General features: G+C 24.9%; 1 protein-coding gene across 1 annotated transcript in view; it reads right to left on the reverse strand.

Annotated features, from left to right (window-relative positions):
• Positions 1 to 3242: 3242 nt before the first annotated feature.
• Positions 3243 to 14780, reverse strand: part of LOC111620661 (neuralized-like protein 2) — a 37303-nt gene continuing 25765 nt past the window's right edge. Inside the window, exons 4-5 of the mRNA XM_023362636.1 lie at positions 6553 to 6758; positions 3243 to 3522 (exon numbers count right to left, since the gene is read on the reverse strand). Coding sequence (XP_023218404.1) covers positions 3407 to 3522; positions 6553 to 6758 — 322 coding nt within the window. The 3' untranslated portion in view covers positions 3243 to 3406. The remainder of the gene's footprint in view (positions 3523 to 6552; positions 6759 to 14780) is intronic.

The following is a 14780-nucleotide window of genomic DNA, read 5'->3' on the forward strand; positions in this document are numbered from 1 at the left end:
GTTTTAACCAATTCTGTTCAAACAAATTATTTTTTGACTAACTGTAAAAAAAATATATATATATATACATTCTTCTAAAGAATTTTCAATTATAGTTATGTCTATATTCTTACTAAACAATAATATATTATATTCATGATATAATTTTACACACATTATATTAAAAATTACAATTTCAGATATAAATATTCATTTTAAAAATGATTATTAAGGAAAGGAAAAAGCATTTGACATATATGATTAAGAAGTGTGAAACTCAATATCTGTACTAAAACTTTTATTCACAATTTGTTACTGAAGTAATGGAGATATTACCAGATTGTTTTTAATTCTATTCCATTAAAAACAATTTTTTGTCGTTTTTTTACATATTTTACAGCATTTTAAACAAACTTGTTTTACATAAATATACAATGTAAATAGATCTACATTTTCTTTTATAACAGCCACATCATTTAAATGCATTTATACAAGTAATATGATATGTGCAACTACTAATATATTCAACTTAATAACTCTCTGCAATATATTATTACAAATTTCTTTAATAATAGATAGAAAAATTACATAGCACCTAACTTATATATTTTCACTAAAGCTTTCACTTTCTTCAATTAGATCAACTTGTTTAATGCACAATATCAAACAACTGTACAGTTGTAAACAAGTGATGTGATATGATGCAATTAAATATTGGAAAATTATACAGATAAACCTAGTGTTAAGAACAATTATAATCAAATATATCTTTAGAATAATATAATGTCCTAAAATAAAGGCATTTACAAAAGTAAGAGTGGAATGCTTTAATTATAAATAGAAAGAGTGGTGTTTCAGAGAAGCATATTTCATAAAATTTTGAATAAACTATACACATGGTGTCTGAAAAGTTACTGTGCAGTGAGAAATTTGTAGGCATTAAAGTTATATGTAAGGTATTGCATATGAGACCTATAACTTATATATTATACATACAACAGCTACCAAATGGACAACTTACAAGACTCACATGGAATATCATACGTATAACTTGAATGCCATTACAAATTTATCACTGCACAGTAACTTTTAGGCCATCCTGTATTATGTTCAGATCAGATAACCAAGTATCTTGGACTCACCATAAAAATACAATTTTTATTTAGTACATAATAACAAAACACAGACTACTTGAATCTGTATTTAAAAAGTATTTGAGAATCTTAATTTATATGATCATTTTCTATTATCTTCATTCACAAAGAAAAAAGCAGAAGCTCACAAAACTGTTGTGTTTGATCAATTATCTTTTCTGTTAATATTTTCAACTCATATTAGATTACAGATAAAAATAATTCAGAAATCCACATAATTTTAAACTCAAAGATTTTGTTTAAAAAATAAATATTCACTAAGAAAACAAGAACTTTTGAAAGATACCAGACTAACTACTTTTTGAGATTTAAAAAATAATAATAATAATTACATCTCTGACTAAGATAATTTCAATACAGGAAGAAGAAAGCAATTAGAATACTTCAATTTTTTAAAAATTTTCAAATTTGACAAGCAGAAAATTCAGTGAAGAAAAAAAAAATCAAATATTTCTTTTTTGAAAAAGAAAATATTTAATAATTTTTTTGTTGATTTTTATGTGTAAAATTTTAATATTTTGTATAAAAATGCATTTTCAATTAAGCTTTTTCTTGTATTTAAATTATACTATTATTAACAATAAATTGTTCTTTCAGAAAAGATTTGTTCATACATCTGAAAATGTTTCTCAACAAAGTAAAAATCATTCAGCAATAATATGATGATCGGCAAGATAATATTTTCAAAAAAAAAAAACATTATTTGTAATGATTATCTTGTTGCATTTTGATAACTTTGAAATGGAATGTTGAAATATGACTGAATTTAAATAGATCAAATTTTTCTTAAAATACATTTTTATAAATTTAGAGAAACTTTAACAGTATTTAAATATATGTTTTGATACTCATATTCCTTACTTACACAATTATCTTTAACTTCACATTACTTTTGAATTTTTTGATATAGTAAAATTATATTTTTTTATTATAATAATCAATAGATAAATAAGTTAAATGAATAATGATAATGATTTTGATATTAAAATTTCAGTGGATTTCTATATTTGATAAACCTTTTGATGTTATATATATATATTATGAATGCAATTCAACATTTAGTATCTTGAATGTAAATATTGTATCAAAGATTAACTTTAATATCCTTCATGAGCTATTACTAATTTCAATAAAATGAAGAGATTAATACAATGAAAAATTGGAAGCACAAAAAATGATCCATGAAATTCTATCCAAAATTCAGAAGAAATAAAAAATGATGAACCAAATCATCATTTTTTATTCTTACAAGGATCAATTATTAAACACCATTAAAGAATCTGGCAATTGTGATTATCAAATTTGCATTAATACAAAAATTAAAAAATAATTTTTATTTCTGTATACAAAAACATTTTGTAAATTTCTAATACTGTATTTTAAGAAATTAGATGAAAATTTGCATTTAATTAAAATTCAGCAAATATAAATGCATATATAATATTTACCAAAATTTACTATTTGATATTACATAAGAATCTTCAACTTTATAGGCACTTACAAGCCTAAAGAAAGTTTTTCTTATAATCATTTCTGGTTAAATATTACAAAATTTCATAAATCTAATGCAACATATATTATGTTTTTGTAAATGTATAAATATTTATATATTAACAATTCCAGCATATTCTTATAAGATATTGCACAAAATTAATCATTGCAATGTGTGCAATTAAGGTACATGTGATATAAAAGGAATCAAACAGAAAACTGTTTTGTAATTTGTAACTCATGAGTTGTTAGTGAATTAATTCTTTTCACAATGAAATGAACAAAAAATGTATTAAAAAGGTATTTAACTAAAATGTATCAAGTTTCTGACTTCAAAAAATAATTTGTATATTAATTTTTTTTAATATATTGACTAAAAATTCATATAATTAAAATCAGATCTTTATCTGTTTTGTATACTGTATTTTTCAATACCAAAACTATATTTACTTATATAATAAAATTTGAAGTTTTAAAATAATTCTTATAATATCATTTAGTAATTTATCTACTTATTTTATTACTATGTATAATTTTTAAAATAAACTTGTAACAAAAAAAATTTAAATATTTTTAAAAATTACAAAATAAAAAATAAATTCATTTATATTTTTGTTTCAGACTATGAAGCAATAGGCTCTTTAATAATTAAATATCAATAAATAATGAATTATTATACACTTCTTGTTTTTTCCTGTAAGGATTGATAATGACAATAATTTGATAAAGTAGTTGATTCTTCAAAATGATTTAGTATTTTATAAATCACAGATGGAAAAATGTCATGATTGATAGCGAAGATAGTCTTTTAGTTTCCTTGGTAATGGTAAACAGAATACATCGGCTGATGATACATGCTGAAGAATAGTATCTCGACAAGCACTTTGCAAAGATGCAACTAAAAAAAAAACACAAGAGAATAAAAAATTCCATTAGTAAAAAATATATACAAAAATATTTTAAATAATAATATTATTTACAATACATAAAAAAATTTATATTTTGTTTTATAATGTTAATTAAATATTTTTACTATGGGAAAACAAAAAAATCCAAATTTATTGAATTTTCTACTAACACTAATACACTTTAAATATCAGAGAATAGAAAAATGTTGATATATCATTCATTTTAATTATTTGGAAAATTTTGCAAATAAATTTAATTATAGCTTATCATTAGTGTTTTCAGTATTTTGAAATTTATTTGAAAATGAATACAATTTTAATCATTATAATCATCTATGTTAAATAAATATAAAGAATATGCTGCAATTTAAGGTTAAAATTTTATATATATACAGTAGAGCGTCGATTTTCTGAATCAATTGGGGACTGGGATTGTCCAGATAACTGATTTACGTACGAAAAAATAGTTTAACGTATCCGATGTCGAAATTTTTATCCGTTGCGTGTCGCTTCACGTTGAATTTTCGTCGATGTTAAGCCTAACAAAGACTATTGTATCGTTAAAAATTATTTTTTTATTTTGTACAAACAAAATAAATATATTGAAAAATATAAAAATATTAAAAAATTATACTTCAGATGTTAATTTAGTATCAAAAACGTAAAATATTTGAGTAGCCCAAGACATAGCCAAAGATTGAAGTGCCACAGCACCGGCAAAAATTTAAATTTGCCGACTGGAATTCTTTCGGATGATTGACTTTCGGAAAATCGACGCTCTACTGTATATATAAAATTGCTGAGATCTCAGCAGTGACTTCCATTGCTACCATGAGAAAGAGGTTTGTTAAAACTAGAAAGTGTTGCTTTAGTCACAACTACCAACTAGACAGCAACAAATGGGTATATTCCCATGTGAAGCCTGACTAGCTGCCATCTGAATGACATGAAATCATATGGGATTGGGTAAAAATGGATTGGCTATCCAAATAATAAGACAAACCAATGTAAAAATGCTGGACGAGAATCTGAAGTCTACCAGGTAAATGCCTCCAGATAAACTATGTTCTGATCTAACTCTTCCTTGTTAGTGAGACCCATCACTCTGGTTATTGTACTTCATTCTCAAAGACAAGAACAAGAGAACTGCCCTCAATCAGAAGCTGTCAAACCACTGAAATCACATACATCAGCAACAATGGAATCAGCCCAGATGTTTTGAAGATACCTATGTCTGATTGCACCTCTCTCAAGATAATTGGAACATAGTGGCTACCATGTGCACATAGAATGCATAAATAAATTGTTTCTCATTAACCTGTTGACTGTAGTCTCTTCTAATCAGATTTATGCTGATATGACACCTTTTACAAAGATGAGTCATTAAAAGTTATGCAAGTAATAACAGATCAGCCACTGTTTGTGCCACAGTCATGAGACAACCAATGAATGATGCAGGAATAATAATCTAAAAGCAAAAAAAAAAAAAAAAAGACTACTTGGAAGAATATTGTGAGACCTGTAAGGCCCTGGGTCTAAATTTATTAATTATGTTAAATATTGTCACCAAATATTACTTCATTTTTGGTGAGAAAAATAATGTTTAATGTGGGAAAAGGCAGATAACAGATGTTACTTCCTTTGAGGGAAGTCCGTACATCCTCTGTTTTTCCCTTATCCGTTAAAAATCTCGCTCAGATGGGAACTATCTACCCCTCTTTGATTCCCCTTTCATCCGTTCACATGAAAGAGTTTCTAGCAGATGATTAGTCGTAAATCCTAAGATATAGGGGAAATTTGTCCGAATTCGGAGAGTTCAGCAACAGAGTTGGAAGTGTCCAAACTCCACACATTTTCCTCCTGATGACCAACGCCCTTAGACGAGTCACATAGAAGAATTTCCGAGTTAGCACTTAGAAATTATACTTTGATTTTGTGCACATATCGATCTCCCATGGAAAGAAGTAAATGAACTTTATCTACAAAGTGTCCCTTACCTACAGAGAAGAAGACAAACGACAACTAGAACAGGTTGTATGTTTCTAACGATTTTGTGAGCTCTCTCTCTCGATCGCGCATTGGGTATAATATGAGTACATATATCTCTCGATTGGTATCTTATTTATATTAGTTATATCTCTCGTTCATTAATATTTTGTATGGGTTTATTTTCTTTGTTTTATTAAATTTATTATTTCGTTTTTAATTAAAATGTCTCTTAATTTGATTCCGAATCGGATCTCACACGCGTGTTTGTCCGCGGATCGATAAGATTGATTAACTGGTGTCACAGGAATCCTGACGTAGATCCGAATCTCGCGATTAGGATCGTTTATAACAGCCCTCCTATAAAAAGTAAGAGAACCGATCTCACAATCGCGTGCCCATAAGTGGCGTACCTCTGATTACGTCCCTGGCTATCTCACAATATTTCTATTGTTATTAATTTTTTTAATTTGTAACATTGATAAAAATTTCTTAATCAAGAATAGAAATGTCAATTTTAGTTTAAGCTCATCAATTTTATTGGATAATTAAGTACTTTTACTTAAAATTTCAGTTTATTTTATATTACAATGCTAACTGAACAAGCAGACAATATAATAAAAGCTAAAGCTGCTATATACATGAACTCTAATCAGCACTTTCAAGCAGTTATTTTATATTTTACATTTTCTTGATCAAATTTAAAAATAAAAGCTATTCAAAATAACCTTATCTGAAAAATCATTTTTCAGTAGCATTTTTCATGCTATCCAAAATTACAGAATGGAAAATGAAATGCACTCAGGACAAATTTCACTCTTCTTCCCAAGTGATCTTTATAGCATAAATTAAAAATTAACAACAACGGAAAGTAGCACTTAAACATATAATATTTAATTATCAAACATTTAATTTACATGGTAGAAATCTTGCTTAACTTAATTCCACAGATTTAGCTAAAAGTCAAGATATCAAACATAAAAAAAGACTGTAAAACTGTTAATAATCTTTTAATATTTTAAAAAATTACTAACCTCCATATAACTGTACAATTCTAACTTGTTTAGTTGTTCCATAAACATCAACAATAGCAAAAAGTGGGGCATCATGATATGGGATGTCAGTAGAATAAGCTCCTTGGTCTTCTCCATTGACAATAAAATGCATTTCAGCATAATCTCCACGAATTACATACATTACACCAATACGACTTCCAACATCTGTTGGAAGAATGCTTACTCTAATAAACAAAAAATATTCAAATATGTAAATTTTATATTCATATAAAAGTACCTGTACGACTCGGGAACGAGTTAAATACATATAAACTTGTTACTTAGCTAATATATTGAGTCAGAAAATAACAGTTTATTAGATAAATTTTCTTTCTTATTCTTAGAATACATCAAAAATAAAGTTACAAAAGCTAAAATATTCAAATATGTAAATTGAATATTCATATAAAAGTACCTGTACGACTCGGGAACGAGTTAAATACATATAAACTTGTTACTTAGCTAATATATTGAATAATAAGCGTATAAATATTGCATATCTATGTTATATGCGTGTGCCTGTAAACTCTCTACGTGTATATTTACAGTGAAATCTTCTTTTAATCATTTATTTTAAAATTTAATGTAATAATAAAAAAGTAACTGTAATGTTTTTATTAATCAAAAAGCATTAAAGAAATAATTANATTCATTTTAAAAATGATTATTAAGGAAAGGAAAAAGCATTTGACATATATGATTAAGAAGTGTGAAACTCAATATCTGTACTAAAACTTTTATTCACAATTTGTTACTGAAGTAATGGAGATATTACCAGATTGTTTTTAATTCTATTCCATTAAAAACAATTTTTTGTCGTTTTTTTACATATTTTACAGCATTTTAAACAAACTTGTTTTACATAAATATACAATGTAAATAGATCTACATTTTCTTTTATAACAGCCACATCATTTAAATGCATTTATACAAGTAATATGATATGTGCAACTACTAATATATTCAACTTAATAACTCTCTGCAATATATTATTACAAATTTCTTTAATAATAGATAGAAAAATTACATAGCACCTAACTTATATATTTTCACTAAAGCTTTCACTTTCTTCAATTAGATCAACTTGTTTAATGCACAATATCAAACAACTGTACAGTTGTAAACAAGTGATGTGATATGATGCAATTAAATATTGGAAAATTATACAGATAAACCTAGTGTTAAGAACAATTATAATCAAATATATCTTTAGAATAATATAATGTCCTAAAATAAAGGCATTTACAAAAGTAAGAGTGGAATGCTTTAATTATAAATAGAAAGAGTGGTGTTTCAGAGAAGCATATTTCATAAAATTTTGAATAAACTATACACATGGTGTCTGAAAAGTTACTGTGCAGTGAGAAATTTGTAGGCATTAAAGTTATATGTAAGGTATTGCATATGAGACCTATAACTTATATATTATACATACAACAGCTACCAAATGGACAACTTACAAGACTCACATGGAATATCATACGTATAACTTGAATGCCATTACAAATTTATCACTGCACAGTAACTTTTAGGCCATCCTGTATTATGTTCAGATCAGATAACCAAGTATCTTGGACTCACCATAAAAATACAATTTTTATTTAGTACATAATAACAAAACACAGACTACTTGAATCTGTATTTAAAAAGTATTTGAGAATCTTAATTTATATGATCATTTTCTATTATCTTCATTCACAAAGAAAAAAGCAGAAGCTCACAAAACTGTTGTGTTTGATCAATTATCTTTTCTGTTAATATTTTCAACTCATATTAGATTACAGATAAAAATAATTCAGAAATCCACATAATTTTAAACTCAAAGATTTTGTTTAAAAAATAAATATTCACTAAGAAAACAAGAACTTTTGAAAGATACCAGACTAACTACTTTTTGAGATTTAAAAAATAATAATAATAATTACATCTCTGACTAAGATAATTTCAATACAGGAAGAAGAAAGCAATTAGAATACTTCAATTTTTTAAAAATTTTCAAATTTGACAAGCAGAAAATTCAGTGAAGAAAAAAAAAATCAAATATTTCTTTTTTGAAAAAGAAAATATTTAATAATTTTTTTGTTGATTTTTATGTGTAAAATTTTAATATTTTGTATAAAAATGCATTTTCAATTAAGCTTTTTCTTGTATTTAAATTATACTATTATTAACAATAAATTGTTCTTTCAGAAAAGATTTGTTCATACATCTGAAAATGTTTCTCAACAAAGTAAAAATCATTCAGCAATAATATGATGATCGGCAAGATAATATTTTCAAAAAAAAAAAACATTATTTGTAATGATTATCTTGTTGCATTTTGATAACTTTGAAATGGAATGTTGAAATATGACTGAATTTAAATAGATCAAATTTTTCTTAAAATACATTTTTATAAATTTAGAGAAACTTTAACAGTATTTAAATATATGTTTTGATACTCATATTCCTTACTTACACAATTATCTTTAACTTCACATTACTTTTGAATTTTTTGATATAGTAAAATTATATTTTTTTATTATAATAATCAATAGATAAATAAGTTAAATGAATAATGCCTGTATACAACTTTTAATGAATAAGTTAAGCAAACAAAACATGCCTTGAGTATGTGCACTAAACCCTAGCTCTTTTGTTTATGCCATATAAATAAACCAATAACAATGTAATTTATTGTACACCATATTCAGTTGTGTAATTTTAATATTTATTGTAAGTTTGCAAGCAAAACTTTAAAAATTTAACAATAGAATAGAATATAACAAAACCTGTAAATAACATTTCTCAAAAATACTATATTTATGTATATATACAGTGAAATTAAGAGAAAGTTTAAAAGAAACTTAAATTTTTTCTTTCGTGAAAATCAAGAACTTAATAGTAGTTAGTCTTCTCAATACTGATTCTCTAAACTTTTTTATATTGTGCCATTGTTTCAGTCACTCAGAATGCTTCCATATTTTTCAAAACTTCCTTCTACCTTTCCTTTGGTCCATCTGATTACTCCTTTCTACTATCCTTACTTTATCTTATGCAACAAATTATTATTTAGATGTCCCCGGAAGTGCTCAAACTATTTTGCTATTGATGTTCCAAAATCTTGCAGATTTTAATCATATCAGAAATGTCTTCTCATTCCTTATTTGGTCTCTTCTGCATAGTCATCTTAACGTGTGATAATTTAGAAAATAAAGACATCAAAAGAATAATGGATTGAATATAGAGAGCACACAGTGAGTCTTTAGCATAATTAGAATTCATGTCAGGAAGATCATTGCTACATATTTTGAAAAATACAAAGCATTGATCCAAGACATATATGAAAAAGTTTTAATCTTTGTTCAAAGTGTCTGTGAAGAGTTCCACGAGTTTTGTGCAAGTAAACATCTGCCTTAAGCACAACCTTATTCACAATTATCTAGGATGAATTAATGAGGGAAGTAGCTAAGTGCCATAGTGATATCTAAACAGATGTTATTAATCTGCTATATGGACCCATTGAAAACACAATTGGAAAAATGGAAATGAGCACTGAAAGCTTATGAACTGAAGAAAGACAAAATATATGAAGTATATTTTTAGGAGAATGGAATAAAAAGGTTTAAATACTGCTTAACTATTCATACTGATGACTAACAGGTTTATTATTTAGGACTGATCTTAAAATAAAAAGAGAAGATAAACAAATGTTTGATTAATCAACTAAAAATATCAATTTTCTTGAAAATATTATACAGCTGTCCCTTGATAGTCTGACGTTTTGTAATCCGACATGCTCAGTAGTCCAACACACTTCCCGTCAAGGTACCCGTCCCCGTTACGTGTCTGCTTGCATAGAAGCATGTCGCGACGTGAATCTCCCAATTCTTACACGATGACACACATTTTGTGTGTTTTTCATGAGCAGTTCTGTTTGAATAGTTAAAGTAGGGAATATTGTAGGCTACTGCTAGCAAAACAATGCCATATATGTAATCACTTTTGGTAATCCGACACCCCTTTGGTCCCATACCTATTGGATTATCAAGGGACAGCTGTACTGGAAAAAGTGTTTTAACCAATTCTGTTCAAACAAATTATTTTTTGACTAACTGTAAAAAATATATATATATATATACATTCTTCTAAAGAATTTTCAATTATAGTTATGTCTATATTCTTACTAAACAATAATATATTATATTCATGATATAATTTTACACACATTATATTAAAAATTACAATTTCAGATATAAATATTCATTTTAAAAATGATTATTAAGGAAAGGAAAAAGCATTTGACATATATGATTAAGAAGTGTGAAACTCAATATCTGTACTAAAACTTTTATTCACAATTTGTTACTGAAGTAATGGAGATATTACCAGATTGTTTTTAATTCTATTCCATTAAAAACAATTTTTTGTCGTTTTTTTACATATTTTACAGCATTTTAAACAAACTTGTTTTACATAAATATACAATGTAAATAGATCTACATTTTCTTTTATAACAGCCACATCATTTAAATGCATTTATACAAGTAATATGATATGTGCAACTACTAATATATTCAACTTAATAACTCTCTGCAATATATTATTACAAATTTCTTTAATAATAGATAGAAAAATTACATAGCACCTAACTTATATATTTTCACTAAAGCTTTCACTTTCTTCAATTAGATCAACTTGTTTAATGCACAATATCAAACAACTGTACAGTTGTAAACAAGTGATGTGATATGATGCAATTAAATATTGGAAAATTATACAGATAAACCTAGTGTTAAGAACAATTATAATCAAATATATCTTTAGAATAATATAATGTCCTAAAATAAAGGCATTTACAAAAGTAAGAGTGGAATGCTTTAATTATAAATAGAAAGAGTGGTGTTTCAGAGAAGCATATTTCATAAAATTTTGAATAAACTATACACATGGTGTCTGAAAAGTTACTGTGCAGTGAGAAATTTGTAGGCATTAAAGTTATATGTAAGGTATTGCATATGAGACCTATAACTTATATATTATACATACAACAGCTACCAAATGGACAACTTACAAGACTCACATGGAATATCATACGTATAACTTGAATGCCATTACAAATTTATCACTGCACAGTAACTTTTAGGCCATCCTGTATTATGTTCAGATCAGATAACCAAGTATCTTGGACTCACCATAAAAATACAATTTTTATTTAGTACATAATAACAAAACACAGACTACTTGAATCTGTATTTAAAAAGTATTTGAGAATCTTAATTTATATGATCATTTTCTATTATCTTCATTCACAAAGAAAAAAGCAGAAGCTCACAAAACTGTTGTGTTTGATCAATTATCTTTTCTGTTAATATTTTCAACTCATATTAGATTACAGATAAAAATAATTCAGAAATCCACATAATTTTAAACTCAAAGATTTTGTTTAAAAAATAAATATTCACTAAGAAAACAAGAACTTTTGAAAGATACCAGACTAACTACTTTTTGAGATTTAAAAAATAATAATAATAATTACATCTCTGACTAAGATAATTTCAATACAGGAAGAAGAAAGCAATTAGAATACTTCAATTTTTTAAAAATTTTCAAATTTGACAAGCAGAAAATTCAGTGAAGAAAAAAAAAATCAAATATTTCTTTTTTGAAAAAGAAAATATTTAATAATTTTTTTGTTGATTTTTATGTGTAAAATTTTAATATTTTGTATAAAAATGCATTTTCAATTAAGCTTTTTCTTGTATTTAAATTATACTATTATTAACAATAAATTGTTCTTTCAGAAAAGATTTGTTCATACATCTGAAAATGTTTCTCAACAAAGTAAAAATCATTCAGCAATAATATGATGATCGGCAAGATAATATTTTCAAAAAAAAAAAACATTATTTGTAATGATTATCTTGTTGCATTTTGATAACTTTGAAATGGAATGTTGAAATATGACTGAATTTAAATAGATCAAATTTTTCTTAAAATACATTTTTATAAATTTAGAGAAACTTTAACAGTATTTAAATATATGTTTTGATACTCATATTCCTTACTTACACAATTATCTTTAACTTCACATTACTTTTGAATTTTTTGATATAGTAAAATTATATTTTTTTATTATAATAATCAATAGATAAATAAGTTAAATGAATAATGATAATGATTTTGATATTAAAATTTCAGTGGATTTCTATATTTGATAAACCTTTTGATGTTATATATATATATTATGAATGCAATTCAACATTTAGTATCTTGAATGTAAATATTGTATCAAAGATTAACTTTAATATCCTTCATGAGCTATTACTAATTTCAATAAAATGAAGAGATTAATACAATGAAAAATTGGAAGCACAAAAAATGATCCATGAAATTCTATCCAAAATTCAGAAGAAATAAAAAATGATGAACCAAATCATCATTTTTTATTCTTACAAGGATCAATTATTAAACACCATTAAAGAATCTGGCAATTGTGATTATCAAATTTGCATTAATACAAAAATTAAAAAATAATTTTTATTTCTGTATACAAAAACATTTTGTAAATTTCTAATACTGTATTTTAAGAAATTAGATGAAAATTTGCATTTAATTAAAATTCAGCAAATATAAATGCATATATAATATTTACCAAAATTTACTATTTGATATTACATAAGAATCTTCAACTTTATAGGCACTTACAAGCCTAAAGAAAGTTTTTCTTATAATCATTTCTGGTTAAATATTACAAAATTTCATAAATCTAATGCAACATATATTATGTTTTTGTAAATGTATAAATATTTATATATTAACAATTCCAGCATATTCTTATAAGATATTGCACAAAATTAATCATTGCAATGTGTGCAATTAAGGTACATGTGATATAAAAGGAATCAAACAGAAAACTGTTTTGTAATTTGTAACTCATGAGTTGTTAGTGAATTAATTCTTTTCACAATGAAATGAACAAAAAATGTATTAAAAAGGTATTTAACTAAAATGTATCAAGTTTCTGACTTCAAAAAATAATTTGTATATTAATTTTTTTTAATATATTGACTAAAAATTCATATAATTAAAATCAGATCTTTATCTGTTTTGTATACTGTATTTTTCAATACCAAAACTATATTTACTTATATAATAAAATTTGAAGTTTTAAAATAATTCTTATAATATCATTTAGTAATTTATCTACTTATTTTATTACTATGTATAATTTTTAAAATAAACTTGTAACAAAAAAAATTTAAATATTTTTAAAAATTACAAAATAAAAAATAAATTCATTTATATTTTTGTTTCAGACTATGAAGCAATAGGCTCTTTAATAATTAAATATCAATAAATAATGAATTATTATACACTTCTTGTTTTTTCCTGTAAGGATTGATAATGACAATAATTTGATAAAGTAGTTGATTCTTCAAAATGATTTAGTATTTTATAAATCACAGATGGAAAAATGTCATGATTGATAGCGAAGATAGTCTTTTAGTTTCCTTGGTAATGGTAAACAGAATACATCGGCTGATGATACATGCTGAAGAATAGTATCTCGACAAGCACTTTGCAAAGATGCAACTAAAAAAAAAACACAAGAGAATAAAAAATTCCATTAGTAAAAAATATATACAAAAATATTTTAAATAATAATATTATTTACAATACATAAAAAAATTTATATTTTGTTTTATAATGTTAATTAAATATTTTTACTATGGGAAAACAAAAAAATCCAAATTTATTGAATTTTCTACTAACACTAATACACTTTAAATATCAGAGAATAGAAAAATGTTGATATATCATTCATTTTAATTATTTGGAAAATTTTGCAAATAAATTTAATTATAGCTTATCATTAGTGTTTTCAGTATTTTGAAATTTATTTGAAAATGAATACAATTTTAATCATTATAATCATCTATGTTAAATAAATATAAAGAATATGCTGCAATTTAAGGTTAAAATTTTATATATATACAGTAGAGCGTCGATTTTCTGAATCAATTGGGGACTGGGATTGTCCAGATAACTGATTTACGTACGAAAAAATAGTTTAACGTATCCGATGTCGAAATTTTTATCCGTTGCGTGTCGCTTCACGTTGAATTTTCGTCGATGTTAAGCCTAACAAAGACTATTGTATCGTTAAAAATTATTTCTTATTTTGTACAAAACAAATAAATATATTGAAAAATATAAAAAACAAT

This window comes from Centruroides sculpturatus, unplaced genomic scaffold (genome assembly GCF_000671375.1).
Source record: "Centruroides sculpturatus isolate CEXI.00-Female unplaced genomic scaffold, Cexi_2.0 scaffold194, whole genome shotgun sequence".
NCBI lineage: Eukaryota > Metazoa > Arthropoda > Arachnida > Scorpiones > Buthidae > Centruroides > Centruroides sculpturatus.